Source organism: Bactrocera neohumeralis, chromosome 6 (genome assembly GCF_024586455.1).
Source record: "Bactrocera neohumeralis isolate Rockhampton chromosome 6, APGP_CSIRO_Bneo_wtdbg2-racon-allhic-juicebox.fasta_v2, whole genome shotgun sequence".
Taxonomy (NCBI): Eukaryota; Metazoa; Arthropoda; class Insecta; order Diptera; family Tephritidae; genus Bactrocera; species Bactrocera neohumeralis.
Window position 1 is genome coordinate 46460098 of NC_065923.1, and position 16334 is coordinate 46476431.

The 16334-nt window shown below is 37.6% G+C and overlaps 1 protein-coding gene across 7 annotated transcripts in view; it reads right to left on the minus strand.

Annotated features, from left to right (window-relative positions):
* Positions 1–16334, minus strand: part of LOC126762564 (arginine-glutamic acid dipeptide repeats protein) — a 55958-nt gene that overhangs the window by 24043 nt on the left and 15581 nt on the right. For 5 of the 7 annotated variants that reach the window (XM_050479400.1, XM_050479402.1, XM_050479403.1 and 2 more), the window contains exon 2: positions 2931–3065. In XM_050479400.1, the coding sequence (XP_050335357.1) occupies positions 2931–2993 (63 nt within the window). In that variant the 5' untranslated portion in view covers positions 2994–3065. The remainder of the gene's footprint in view (positions 1–2930; positions 3066–16334) is intronic. The other 2 variants (XM_050479404.1, XM_050479401.1) reach the window with 1 other exon arrangement.

Below are 16334 nucleotides of genomic sequence, written 5' to 3' on the forward strand. Positions count from 1 at the left end.
ATAAAAAAAAATAGAAATAATAATTGAAAAGATATTTTAAAAAAGGTAAAACACTACAAAAAAAATAAAAAAAAATAAATTAAATAAAAAAAAAACAAATTAAAATAAATAAAATAAAAAAAATAAAAAACTTAAAAATTAAACAAAATAAAAAACTTAAAAAACTTAAAAAAGAAATAAAAAAAAATAAAAAATTCATCAATTACAAATAGCTTCAGTAGCTAAAGAATCTATCATGAAGACATGGGAAAAATATTAAAGAAATAATATTATTGGAGCAATAAAATTGATAAAAAACACAAAAAATTCAATTTAAAAAAATTATAATCAAAAAATTAATTTTTAAAATCAAATAAAAGTTAAAAAATATTTAAAAAAGTTACAAAAAAAATAAAATAAAATGAAAAACAAATAAAAATATAAAAAAAAAAAAATAAAAAATAAAAATAAATAAAATAAAACAAAGATAAAAAATACATCAATTACAAAAGGCTAAAAAAATTACCATAGAGAAAAAGGAAAAATATTGTAGAAATAATATTAATGGAATAATAAAACTTATAAAAATACAAAATTAAACAAAAGAAAAGAATAAATTATGAAGTCTACAAATGAAATATTAAAAGTATAAATATCTAAAGCTTTCAGCTGAGCAAGTAAATATCTACATACAGTATGCAGTGACAACGTGCTGCTACTAACGAGAGTAGAGTACATAAAATTATAATTAAAATTTAATAATTAATTACTTCTACTTTGATTAACATTTACATATATTATGCGTTATGTATGTATATTAATGTTGGGACAAAAAAGCGAATTCAACTATGGTCAACCTAAAACTAAGCTACGCCTAACCAAAAGTAGGACACCGACGTTTCTAACCCAACTTTTGTTTGAGTCACAATAAGGAGTGAAAATTCTTATGAGTCCCAATTACTTTTAGAGTGGTCCAATTCGTTTAATTATGATAAAAACAAGGAAGCATACTTTTAGGAATAAATTAAAAATTAAATGAAACTGTAAACGGCTTGGCCAAGAACTGAAGCCGCTCGACATACCCAAGCGACATCGCTTTGCTCTATAGGGTCTTGAAAAGTTTCAAGAAGATTCGACGTTTTCGAACCAAGTTTTGTTCAGCGAGTCCCATTTCTGGCTCAATGGGTATGTAAACAAGCAAAATTGCCGAATTTAGGACGAAGAGCAACTTGAAGAGATTCAAGAGCCGCCACTTCACCAGAAAAAAACAACAGTTTGGTGGGTTGTGTAGGTCGGTGGAATCATCGGTCCATATTTATTCAACAATTACGCCGGTGAGAACGTAACCGTTAATGGCGGCCGTTAACGCCCCATAATAACCGACTATTTGATGCCTGAAAAAAATGAGGCTCCTGATCTCGGCGACATTTGGTTTCAACATGACGGCGCTACTTCGCACATCTCATAATATGATTTTATTGAGAGAACACTTCGTTGAGCAGATAATTTCACGTTTTGGGCCGGTAAATTGGCCACCAAGATCGTGCGATATCACACCGTTAGACTTTTTCCTGTAGGGATATGTAAAGTCTAAAGTCTATGCGGACAATTCCGCTTCGATTCAGACCTTGCATCAAAACATCACGCGTGTCATTCGTCAGTTATCAGTTGAAATGCTCGAACGAATCATCGAAAAGTGAACTCAACGGATGGACCATCTGTGACGAAGCCGCGACCAACATTTGAAAGAGGCAATCTTCAAATAATAAATGCCAAAGAATATTCTTTCGAATGATAATAAACATTCTTCATTAAATTTGAGGTTTCCTTTTTTTTAAGTAGGAAAACCCGAAATGGATCACCCATTATTTACAGAAGACTACTAATATTTGGCTTAGTGGATCAAAATACCTGCTTCCTAGATAACTTTCTTATCTTTCTGCGTGTATGTATTATGTAAAGAAGAAACTATTGTAGGTCAATGATATTCTCAACTGTTGAATCGAACTCCTCGAACTAAACTAAAACAACTAATTTTGGTGGTAAAAATATTGATAGAGTTATAAGTATGGAAACGAAAATTCCCATTTTAATCTGCACTTGTAAATATGCATGGCAGCACAGCGCTCAAATCTATTTCAATCAAAAATTTAATAATCTCATCAATTAGTTTGTTTACCCGCTTGGCTAATGCAATAAACTCCTTTGTAAATACAACTAAGTGACATGGCGTCAAAACCAGCAAAATACCGACAATTAAGTTTCAATTAACCCATATTTGTCGTGAGGCTAAGTATTCACGTATGCTATTAATTACAAATGTATTTATTTAAATATCTAAAACCGCCTCTAAATGCGATTATACGCTTAGCGCTAATTACACAGGCATAATCAAGTGAAAATACTGCCAAACCAACACACACGCACACGCGCACATATAGAAATAAGCTCAGCATAAGTTAATTATAACAATGTACAAAAAAAAAAACAACAAAACAAAAACAAAAATGTATGAAATTAAAACCGCAAAGCAATAAAATACAACTACAAAAGGCTAAAGCTCGGCACACAACAAAATATGTACAACAAAAACTCACCCACACACACAATAAATAATAACTTGTCAGCCGTGTCAGCAGACAGCAAATTAAAATGTGAAAATCTGTATTAACGTAACTACAACTCAACGCTTAGTAGCAACAACAACACAAAAATGTGTACAATATATACAAAACGAAAGCTTTTTCGCTTACAAAAACAAAAAAAAAACAAAAACAAGAGTATAATAATATGATGACTAGTGCATGAACTTTATGATACGATTATGATGATTACGTTAAGACTTGGAATCGATTTGATTTCGTTTCGTTTTTTCGATTTGGTTTGATGCAAATTTTGAATTTGAAAAATTAGGCTTGTTACCGTGAGATTTTCGTGAGTTATGTACGTACATAGACATCGTTTACCTGGTGGCCGGGACCCACTCGAATTTCTCCCTGAGTGGAGGCCGCCATTACCCTTTAAAGACACGCTTCCGGTCCAGTGTTAAGCTTTTTATTGCCCTCTATGATGATATAATATTTAAACTGTAAGAGAAAAAAACAACAACAAACGATGCATTAGTCACACAATAAAGATTATTTCATGGTTTTCAATAATTCAAAGTATAGTTATACGATAATAATGGAAGTACCAGCGCTGTGGGGTGGTTTAAATTGAATTGAAAATTCATAACCATCAGAAAATAGGGAAAACGACAAAGGTAATTGATAGAGCCGCGTTGATGCTGATGGCGATAATGATATTTTAGGGTAAATGTGCCCAAAGCACGTACGCACCCATGTACAGTGGTGGTAATAAAATTAAAACAATTTTCGAAAAAAACATTATTATTTAAGAAATAATACGAATTTGAACGAGTAAATTTATTTTTATTATTTAATAAATGAGAATTTTAATGAGTGGAAAAAAAATTGCATGTTCGAAAATTTTGAACAATTTTTATAACTTTCTTTATTATTTAAGAATATGAATTTCATTTGATTGGATAAATAAAATGCATTTTCGAAAATTTTAAAAAAATTTTCAACTGACTTTTTTTTTGAATGTTTCAAAATTTTTCGAAATGGAAAATTTTAACTACTAATTTTTTTTCATTATTTAAGTATATGAATTTAAAAGTTAAAAAATAACTTTCATGTTCGATAATTTTGAAAAAATGTTATAACTTTTTTTTTGTTAAAGAAATAGCAATTTTAAAGAGTGGAAAAATAACTTGTATGTTTGAAAAATTGGAAAAGTTTAACTAATAACGTTTTTCATTATTTAAAAGTATGAATTTCATACGATTCGAAAAATAAAATGTATGTTCGAAAATTAAAAAAAATTTTCAACTAACTTTTTCATATAATTTGTTTTTCATTATTTAAATGTTCAACTAACTTTTTCATATAATTTGTTTTTCATTATTTAAGAAAAAGAATTTTAATGAGTGGAAAAATAACTTCCATGTTCGAAAATTTTTATAATTTTTTTTTTTTTGGTTTTTTGTAAGAAACAGCAATTTTAATGACTATCTTTTTCCAAAATTTTTTTTTTATTATTTAAAAAAAAGAAAAATTTTAATGAGTGGAAAAATAACTTCCATGTTCGAAAATTTTGAAAAAAATTTAAAATTTTTTTTTCTGTTTTTTGCAAGAAATAGCAATTTTAATGAGTGGAAAAATAATATGCATGTTTGAAAATTTGAAAAATTCTAACTAAAAATTTTTTTCATTATATAAGAAAATTTCAAAAGTACTCCACTAATACAAAAAACAATATTCGAAAGAATAGTGTACAAACAAATCGTAAAATCTAATAATTCCTACAAATATTTCTAAATGATTTCAACTTTTCTATGAAAGCATTGAATAATAATCGAATTTTATTTATTTTTAGTCACTTCGCTTTTATGCGTTTCTAATTACTGTGCTGTCCACATTATTTTTACTGAATAGTCGAATACTGATTTCCAATAACAAAATATTGCCTACATTTTTGGAAATCACGTCAATCAATAAAATACTTCTTAAATATTTGGAAAAAAAATCCTATTCCCACTGTATACAGCGTCACGTGTGAATACAATTCTCCGCTGTTATTGGCTAGCTAAAGCCTCATTGCAGTCAAATGTAAAGCAAGTGAAGTAGCAGATATAATTACAGTAAGTACAATGCAGCAGAAGTGGGGTCCATCTAGTACAATGAACATCAATGCAAAGGTTGTACAATTAAATTCGCTGCAATTGACAGGAAAATCACAAACATGTCCCTCCTGGGGCGCACAACAATAGGTATACTACAAATGCAAGATGACCGTGTGGGAAAAATTTTCATTGAACCAAAGCAGAATACGTTGACATTGAAAGTAAAACATTTCAAATAAAAGTAAGGTTTGAAAGAGTAGCAAACAATTAAGTAATAAAATAAAATAAGAAAAACTTATGATTTTGCTTTAGTTTAAATTTTTTGTATTTTTAACAGATTTTAATACTATTTACATTATTTTACTATTTACCCTGAAGGAAGTAAATGAAATTTGCCACGAACTATTTTTCAGTTTTTGAGATATCGGTCTGAAATTTTGCATACGACCTTTTCGACCCAAGAAACGGCTGATTTTTCGGAACCGCCGTTATTGGACCGTAATAGAATATAGCTGCCATACAAACTGACGAATCCAAATCAAGTGCTTGAATGGAAAACTTTTTCGTTTAACGAGATATCCTCATGAAATTCGGCAAATATTATTGTACAAGGCTGGGATACAATATCCTAATATACTGTTCAGATCGAACCGAACTACAAGGGGGATTAGCTGCCATACAAACTGACCGACCAAACTCATGCCTTTGTATGGAAAACTTTCTCATTTGTCAAGATATCTTCTCAAAATTTGGCAAAGATTACTGCACGCGGCAGCACTATAATTTCCAAACAAATTGTACAGAGCGGACTACTATCAAATATAGCTGTCATGCAAAATCAGGTCAAAATCTTGGAACTTTGACATCAAACCGTAACGTTAGAATGTATGTATACTCCCTTCTTCGCCTGAAAATTTATAGAATCACTGAGACAAATTAAGTGAGTATCAAAAATATAAGCAACAACACTTCCTACAAGGCATCCACATACATATGTACATATCAAACACAGCCACAAAGACCGAAGTGCCACATTGTGTACACGAAATATGAGACGAATCGGAAAACGAAGCAAGGAAATTAAGAATAACCAACAAAAAAGACCTTTAAATTTTTAAAAGAAAAACCACCACAGGACGAACACATCAGAAAATTGGCGGCGATAGCATGAAATGCAACAACAACAAAATACCACAGCAGACATAACTGAGGGCTGCACAACGAGATACTCAAATACTTACATACATACATATGTATGGCATATACATATGTACATATGTATGTAAGGCGATATGTATGCATAGGCGGGCAGATATGAATGCACAATGAGGCGTAAATGGTTTATTTGTAATCAAATTAACACAACACGCATACTTAAAAGCGCGGAACCTTTGTGCGAACACAGCTGCGCACACACAAGCATACACACGACGCTCAGTTCGCGCACATTCTTGGTGGGCACCTTTCTTACCTACGTTTTCGGTGCGGCATTGAGCAGCTGTAAAATGATTTTCCACTTTGCCCGTTTATGTGGAAGTGTTGCTGTAATGGAAGCTATTTGCTGGTTGCCTAAAAGGTCCATCAGCACCAGCAACAACAATAACAACAACAGCAGTTGTTAAAGAGGATTCCGAAATCAAGGATAATAGCAAAAATAACAGCAGTAATAATGCGTCAAATCCACTTACTGCAACAACAAATGGAATGACACTCGCATGGAGCGAAGGAACGCAACGGCAGCAGCAACAACATTAACAACAAGCACATCAAAGACTGACGTACGTATAAACAGCAGTAAACACATTTTGGCAATAAATCAACTTCAATAAATCAATAACGAAACACTCAATTACAATTTCAATTGCCCAATGACGATGTCGACAGCGATAATGTTCATTGGTGTTGATGGTGGCAGCGGCGGTGGAGGTGAGCCGATGGAGCGGTGATGGGTGTAGATGGCAATCGTGTTTGGTGAATGGTGTGGTGTGGTGTTGCTGGTGTCGTTTGACGCCTTGTAAAGTGTTTGGTTGCTGATTGACGCCGCTCTACTCGCTGTTGTTGCTGTAATATGACATGTTGTCGTCGTTGTTGTAGTTTTGCTACCGATAGGTTATTTATCATAGCACATTCCTATGTAGATTTTGTTGTTTTTGTTGCTTTCGCTTTTATTCCTAGCGTACACAGCAATGCAACGCTGTAAACGTGCAGCACACCACCAACCACACAACACCACACCGCAGCACACCGCATCACATCACATCACAAAATCCGCACTCAATTGCTACTCGCATTTTGCATTTAAAGTGCACACAAATTATCGCAATTAAATGCAATTAATTAAAAATACACTCAAACAAGCTCGAGCTAACGGCCGCCCAGCGCCAAGCGCAACACACACAGCACACAAGCAACAACACAAACATAATAAGCAAACAGTGAACGTAGCGCAGAGACAAAAACCGCCAAACGGCAGCCAACAGCCGACAGCGAAGTGCACAAATTACAAAAACAAAACAAATACAAATTATTATGAATAAATAACACGAGCAATTCCAACGGCCAAACCGACCAACCAACCAAGCAACCCAACGAACGATCCAGCTAGCCAGCCAAGCCAAAGCGACAGCCAGTCAGCCACTCTCAGTCAGTTAGTCAGACAGCTGGTCAACGCGCCAATCGGTCAGCCCACCGCATAACCAAGGTAAGCTAAGGCAGGCAAGGCAAGGCAAAGGGGCGTACGCGGGCACGAAGTATGGCGACGAGCACGACGATGGCGTGTGGTGGTGGTGTGTCGGGGTGACGTAGCACGGCATGGGTGCATATAATAATATTGTAAATCATCATAAAGCTGCAACCGCACAACCGAAAGTGACAACAACAACAACTACAATGATATACACAGCAACATTAGCATGTAGATATTTAAATAAATAAAAGAGATATTAAAAAAAATTAACTGCCGCACAGCACAGTGGGACTCTTGTTGGATAAATGTGATAAATAAATTTTTAGTACATCGCTTAGCTTGTGTAGTAGAGTAGTCGGTATTCAATAGCGCACAATTGATCCTTCTTCAAGAATCATTCTACAGGTGAAATGTCTTCTGAAGGCGACAGCAACGGTCGAGTAAAGTACCGAAGTATTGGTCGATTTTCATTCTTGCGACCTGTTCAGTCAATGCTTTTAGCCCAGTACCGGACCAAGAATTACTAGAATATGCGTTTTAAGGTCTTGCAACTGGTGAGATCGAAAAAGCAAAGACTAATTTTGCCATTTCAGCTTAATCCGACCTTATTGACAGCCGATTTCTAATTTGTTGACTAACTCATTTAGGGTACCGGGTCTTATGTTACCAGAAGAAACGCGAGTTTACAAAATTTCTGCAACAGGAATGAAATGTGACCGAGTTGATACAACTATGAAAGAATAAGACCTTGCACTTCCAATAAAGATAACTGTCAGGTGTAGTATTAAAATTGGGATCCCATTTAACCGATATTTTTTTAATTTAACCGAAGATTCTTGAAATGCTGCAGACAGGTTATGAATATTTTGCTCTGTACCTCCATTTGTGACCGTTCAATATTTCAATACACCATGTTACATAAATTCGACCACTAACCTATCTATAAGGGAATTGTGGGACGGTATTTCAAGATACTTACGCAGTAGAGAGAAAGCAGTCCGCCTACTTTGCAATGTTGCGATCAACCCAAAGTGGTGATCTAGTGACTGATGTTCAGAGCATACTGAGGTTATGGATGGAACATTTCTGCAGCCTGCAGAAAGTGTAACATCTAGAGATGGCGATCCCCCAATCAATGACGATGGAATAAATGTTCCATTGCCCGACTATGATGTTGTTCGAATAGCAATTATCCGCCTAAAAAACAATAAAGCGGAAGGGACAGTACCTACCGGGGGAGGCAGAGTAAGAAGATCTCCACTCCGTTGGAAAAACACGATGGAGAAGGACCTGGCTACACTGGGAATTTCCAATTGGCGCCAAACAGCAAAACTCGCTGTTGTAAACTCGGCTATAACCACTTAATATGAAATGCAGTCCCAGAAAACGATAATTAATCGAAGACCTTGTTTGCAGGATCGCAGGTAATTATCGCATAAAATAAATGGAAATTTATCTACCGTAACCACTACTATGGGCGGTCCGGAAATACGTATATTTGCGAACTGGATTACCCGACTGCCGCTCCAGCGTTTGCGCGTAATAAAAACGAAACATCAAACAGTTTATTAGTCATAAATCTACACCCATAATACACAGTGCAAATTTAATAAAGGTAGCACAGATAGCATATGGCCGCGATGCGAGAGCAGGCGCACATAGAAAGGCTATGGGCACGACCGAGAAGGCATGCGCAGGCAGAGTCGACGAAGCGTTGAAAAAGCAAGAAAAATATTGTACAAGTAAGTCTTTTAAACTGATTTGCACTTCACACTGAATAAATTTAAGTGGGCGCGTGGTAGAGAAAAATTACGGCATATTACCACATCGACGAGTGTTAAAGTAATAGGTACACCGAAAAAACGGCACAAAACGGCGCGATGACGATGCGGATGGACTGCACGGGTATTAGGCGGGTAGGTAGGTGGGTAAAGTGTGTTTTTTCGCCTGGCGGACCGACAGACAACAATTTAGTGACTGTGAATTTCTCACCACCAACGGCAACGACGACGACAGCCATGAGACCAATAGACCAAGTCATGTCGTATAGCGTACGGTAGGTAACGCAGATAGGAACGAAATAGCGCACCGCCCCGCACGACACGACACTTTTATTCCTGCCGTTCCTTTGTGTCAGTGAGCGCATATGCGCGCGCAAACATAAGCACGGCAAAGCTCGAACTGCCATGACTTGCAACTGTTAGCCAAACGAACTCCAAGCTTAACGAGCGCGTACAAAAGCGACTGTGGCCAGCGACGAGTCAGAGCTGCGAGCTTCAGTGAGTACCAAAATGTAAAGCTAAAACAAAAAAGCCTTACCTACATATACACATAGAAGAGGACACATTACCAGGAGCAACAAATGTATGTACATACGTAGAAGTGGTGGCAAATGTGGTAGGTATTAGCAGTATCACGATTTCAACACCATTCGACCCAAAGCGCAACGGCACAGGCGACAACGCTAAGCGCATGTTATAGCGACACCAATGCGAATAATACTGCCAGGAGAAGCGCCATTAAAATCACCATCACCGTCAACATCCCTCGATTATTTTGCCTTGCCACCCCGATGTCGACGAGGACGACGACGACGACGACGACGACGACGACGACAAGGCGAATGGGCGCAAAACCAGAGAGACAGCTAAAATCCACGGTGTGCCGGTAAGTGCGCTGGCAGCGGCACACAAATCGTCAGGAAGGAAGGAAGGAACATTGGATGATATACACTGAATACGTAAGCATTCGGCGCGCCACCGAACAAATGTCGTTTAATACTCATATCATGGTTAAGCTATAGCGGACCGGACCGGTAGGAAAATGGTAGGTTGCGTTGGTGATGGCGATTTCCGTCGACCGTCTTTTAAAAGTATACTGCTCGTGGTTCGGTGCGCTATAGCCGAGGAGGGTTGACTTTTATGGTTTTAACAAGAAAATTTTAAGGTCACTACTTAATATCGCAAAACAAATGACATGTAGGGTGGCGAGAAGGCAATAAAAAGGAACAAACTTATTAACCGCATGCAACTACATAAATCGATTTTAGGTAATTTGGGAAATTGCGATTACATTTGGTTAATCGAAACCAATTGAATGTGACACAAAAAAACAATGAAAATAAAAGGGATAATATAACCCAAGCAGCATGTGGGGTTGTTTCTAGTGGTAGAGGGTTTGTCTCAAACGGAACGCGTGTTTTTGACCTAAAATTGAATTTTTTATGTCTTTATGAATAAAAACAAACATACATTTGTATTTGCCTAGGTGGATTTGGTGTCATCCTTAAAGACAACAAGTTGAACTCATCCCCCAACCAGATTAAAATTAGATAATAAGGAATTTTCGTATGTCCTGGTTCATAAATAATACAATTTTAGTACAATTCATTTTTTTGGATATGGAATGGTCACTCATAACAATAGAAATGAAATATAAATAAAGGTTAGGTTAGGTTAATCTGGTAGGCCACGCATAGAGCAGTTTGGTTCTTTGCGATAACAGATGGAGTTTAGTTGCTATGTCCAGGATGAGTAGTCATCCTTTAGGATACCTGCGCTTGGCATGAATTTTAACGGACTCTGCGGCCTTACTATTGATAACTCCTCCAGTGTTTCATACCGTGAGGACCCCGCACGCGTACAGCGTAATCTTGCCAATGCACAAGAGATGCGGCACTTTTTCCCCGGTGCCCTGCTCTAGACATTTCCTGCAGTACTCTTGAGAGCCTATCTAATAAGATCTTTGAACTCTGAGTCACTTGAGATTAGTTCGAACTGCATTTTTGATAACTTAAGCCAACCAAAATGAGTAAAACAAATACGTCTCACCATTTCTATAAAACCAAGAATCGAATGTTAAAAAGTGTTCAAGAGTTCCACGTTGAACCTAAGTTTAGGCTAACTGTCATTTAGAAATTTAGACGCCGTTATTCATACATCTCCTCCTCTATTTTTGTGATTTCATTCGGAGCACATATTACGAGATTTTCCAGTTGTTGTTGTAACAAATATATATGTACTAAAATTTGAGAAATTTGTTGAGCAAAGAATTTGCATTAAATTTTGTTTACGGAATCAATTTTCAGCTGCGCAGAAAGTGGATGGTGCAGAAAGCCTTTGGTGATGAGGCTATGTCTAAAAAAAATGTTTACAAGTGGTACAGTGAGTTCCAAGCCGGCCGTGAACGTGTCGAAGACGAAGAGCGTCCAGGGCGACCATCAACCTCAACCGACAAAGCTCACGTTCAACAAATCACAGATTTGGTGTTGAAAAACCGTGGATTAACAATTAGAGACCTTGCTGATGAAGCTGGCATATCGAAAGACTCAGCCAATACCATTTTGAAGGATGTTTTGGGCCTCCAGCGCGTCAAATCTCGACTGGTACCGAAATCATTGAATTTTTTGGAAAAGAGGCGTCGCGTTGAAGTGTGTGAAACGACGCTTCCCGACTACCAGGGTGTCATGAAACGCATTATAACTGGCGATGAGACTTGGATCTATGCTTACGACACCGAAACAACCGATCAATCGAGCGAATATCGTGCTAAAAGAGAGCCGAGACCAAAAAAATCGCGCCAAAGTCGCTCAAAAATCAAGGTCATGTTGACTGTTTTCTTCGATTATCGTGGTGTTGTGCATTACACAAGTTGTGCACAAGGAATATTATTTGAACGTTATGCGTCGTTTGCCTAACGCTATCCGCCTAAAAAGGCCGGAATTGTGGAAAGTCAATTCTTGGTTTTTAATGCACCATCCCATACTGCCCTCGTAGTTCGTGATCATTTCGCCAAAAACTCAACCCATATCGTTCCGCAACCACCGTATTCACCTGATCTGGCGCCGTGCGACTTCTGGCTGTTCACCAAGCTCAAAAGACCGCTCCGGGGACACCGTTTTTATACGATAGAGGAGATTCGAGCCGCAGCGAAGACGGAACTGAAGGCCATCCCGGAAAGTGACTACAACCAGTGCTTCGAAGATTGGAAAATCCGTTGGTATAAGTGCATTGCATCGGGAGGGGATTACTTTGAAGGGGATGAAAATGATTTGGAAGAATAAATAAAGAATTTTCAAAATAAATACAATGTCACCTTATTTTTTGGGCACAGTAGTATATACCCGATTCAAACAGAGTTACCTTAGGTCATAGGCTGATTTTCACACTAGCTGTTAACATTGTACTTGTGATTCCTAAAATTTCTAGTTATGGAGCACCGAACGCTTTTAGATCAACGAGCTTTGAGCCAATCACATATTTTTTAAGGTGGCTAATATCAATCCCAGTCGCTTCTCCAGGTTATAGTTGGGAAGTAAGTGTATACATAGATGATTTCACATCGCCTTCCTCCATACAGATTTGGCAATTAGCATCGGACAAGACAAAAACACGGTCCGTTCCCACGTCAATCGAAACCATGTAAGAGGAACGAACACTGACTTTTATCTGTCCCAAGGACTATAAACTCGGCACCATTCCTCGAAATTACTTCAGCCGTTCCTACGTCAATCGAATCTAATAACCGGAACGCACATGGATTTTTATCCAGTTAAGAACTATAAAGTCGACAGCATTCAACGAAATTACTACAGTAATATTTTCTGCCGGTACAACAACAAAAACACGGTTAGAACGCCGTTATGACAACACCTGTTCGGATAAAATCCGGGACCGAAAGCGGTAAAATCGGCTGATGTTGTTGTCGTTGTTATTGTTGTTGTTGTTGTAGCGACAGAGTTCTAGGCCGACATTTTCAAAAACAAGAGAAGAAACAATACTCAGTCTGAAAGGTGCAAATATCCGTTGTCTAATTATTTTCTTTGAAGAAGACTTTATATTTCTAGGACAAAGAAGGACGCGAAGACATGCAACCCAGTCTTATTTGCTTTTGTACTTATTTGTCTTATTTATAGAAATGTGAGAAGACTTATCGTCGACCAGATCAAATTTACCAACCAGTGCAAGAATTGGTATATTTTGGGTTTACCAAAAATTAGGGTGGGTGAATGTTACAGGGTTTTTTTCCTTTTATTATAGAAGCAGGGAAGTATTTAAAGACTTCGTAAATAAGAAAATTAGAGGGACTCAAATTCATTACATGCTTGCTTCTACGAAGTCCACACAATGCCTTCATGCCAACAAACATACAGACATATTAGTAATATAAAAGATTCGACACATTCGAGCCGACAGTTATCCATCAAAAGCGATCAAGTACAGGCACCGAACGACAACGCTGTGCAAATATATAGATATGTATGTACGTAACAAAAGGTGATCGAGTGGCATTGTATTTCGCACCTATTCACATACACGCTCACACAAACAGAGGGAGCTACTTCAACTGCCGATCGATAAGCGTTACAAATTCAGCACAAAAGCGGCACTAATTACGACAAAAGACCTTACACTAAGTGAGTAGCTTGTCTATCAGTTAATCCAAACAATAATACTTTTCACAAAGCATTAAATGTGTAGACACACAACACACACACACATGCATCATATATGTATGTGTGTGTGGTTGTAAACGCACATATTTGAATGCAGGAGTAAATGTGTGCTAGATCTAACTGAGCGGAAACCGATTCCGACACATTTAAACTTAAATTAATTACTCTAACAACAACAAACAAAGCTATTTGTGTGAATTATTGTAAGAAAATGAATAGCAAAATACACATTTAATAAATCCCTCAAGTGATTTCCCTATTAGGTACAAGAGTGCTCGTATATGCACACAAGAACAACAACAACACAGCCAACAGCGACCATAAAACACACGCGCACAGTGCTCTGGATTGGCTGGGCATGCTGGCGGCGGCGGCAGGCAACAGTTTTAGTAAGTTGGTGAAACGAGCGACCCGCCGACCGGGCGTACGACCGACAGACAGAACGACGAAGTAACCAACCGCCGTTATGACCTTCCGTCCAAACGACTTCATATCTTTGTATAGATGTACATGTGTGTGTGTGTTTGTGCGTGATCCCCTCGACGCTGGGCCCCTGCTGTTGTTCGGCGCAACCACAAATTCGTGCCGTGAGCTCTGTGAGCTCCGTGAGCGTCGACACGACAGCTGGTGGATGGGGAGATCGCATGAGAAAGGCGGCAATAAACGGGCTGACACGACCATAGCTTACTTTACTTGGCATTGCTTACTCGCACTCAAATAAAAATGTTTGTGTGTGTGTGTGTATGTGTAATTGACTGCCTAGCGGCGGGCTGCCTGCTGCCGTTGCTGCTGACTCGATATTGTCGTTATTTGTCTGACTGCCGCCTGCCTGCTGGTGCTTGGCTTGCTTTGGCTTTGGCCTGGTCGGTCTGCTTCGGCTTACTTACTTGCCATTGCCAGCCAGGCATCATCATCATGGTAAGTGGCAGGCAGCAGTGGCGCTGCAAGTGAGCGGCGGCGAGCCAGCAAACTTTAGTGAAATATTATTGCTATTGTTGTTGGGATTTTATACACTTGTGTATGCACATATGTAAGTGAAAATGTACGTCAAAATGTGTATATCACCAACTTGTACGAGCTCGTGTATTTTGTGTGTAGACAAGAAATGGTATTTTTTTCCTTTTGTATTCAACACCAATAATACTTTCAACGAAGCATTCGATTATTGTTATTATACAAATTAACAAGTAATTTGTAAAGCATTAGCAGAGATAAATAAACGCCGCGCACATAACATCGGCAACAAGAAAATTAACATCGAGCACAAAAACAACGCCAACAGCACTAACAACGTTGAAAGCAACTAGTGTGGTATAGTAACAACAACAAAAAAGAAGGCAATGAGTCAATCAAATATACTAAACTCACACACAGCTAACCCATGCAGCCAAATTGCGAGCGGAACACCTACTAATAACGGTATTATCAAAAATCTTCCCAAATTTTTAGTGATAATAGCTAAAATTGAATGGGAGTTCCAAATTTCCACTTTAGAAATAATGATTTTTATCACCACAGTTATAAATTGATAATTTCCGCAAACCGTTCTTTAGCAGTTGGATGTTGATAACCGTTATACGGCAGCTGGTTGTAGTTATTGCATAAGCACGTTCATGGCTTTGTTATCAAAAAAAGTCATTGGTAGACAAAAGAAACCTCAAACTACCGAATTTTACATGGAAATTCCGGTTTCAGACCCCATTTGTACTGGAAACTTAACCTTCAATAAGTATAGGTCAGACTTGCAGAGCTTAGAATATTTGTTGTAGACAAAAATAACCCCTCATGTAGATAGACATATAGATCTAATGAAAAGAAATCCATTGTTTGGAAAGATAAAATTTCATACTTAAATATCATCTCAGACAGTTGCCTCAAAGATGGACACCAACAAAAAAAATACCCCATCTTTTAAAGTATTTCTTCGAGAAAGGTGAAAACGCAGGCCAGGCGGCTGAAATGCGAATATTAGTTATGGTCCTTATGCTGTAACAACCTATTAGAGACAATTTTGCCTTTTCGACTGTGTTCCTTTAATTTAGTTGTCAAAGATGCATCAAGTTCTGGGAGGCCAGTTGTCGAAAATATCGATAAAATAATGAAAATTGCCACCCCGACAAACCCTAGAGACGGGCAGCTTTAGCCAACACGAGGGGAATTTTATTCTATCAGGACAACGCCAGCGCAAACACATCGATAGTGTTTAGCCAGAAGCTTCGAGAGCTTAGTTGGGGCTTTCTTATACATTCATCGGATCTGGAAACAAGTGTTTACTACCTATAATGTCTATGGCGAATGATTTTCTTCTTCTTTATTGACGCAGACACCGCTTACGATGTTATAGCCGAGTTTACAAAAGCGCGCCAGTCATTCATTCTTTTCGCTGTTTAGAGCCAACTGAAGATTCCAAGTGTAGCCAGGTCCTTCTCCACCTGGTCTTTCCAAAGGATTGGAAGTCTTTCTCTTCCCTTCCCACGTCGCCATTGCGAATACGCCAAGGTACATAAATCTTCCGCAAAACATTTCTG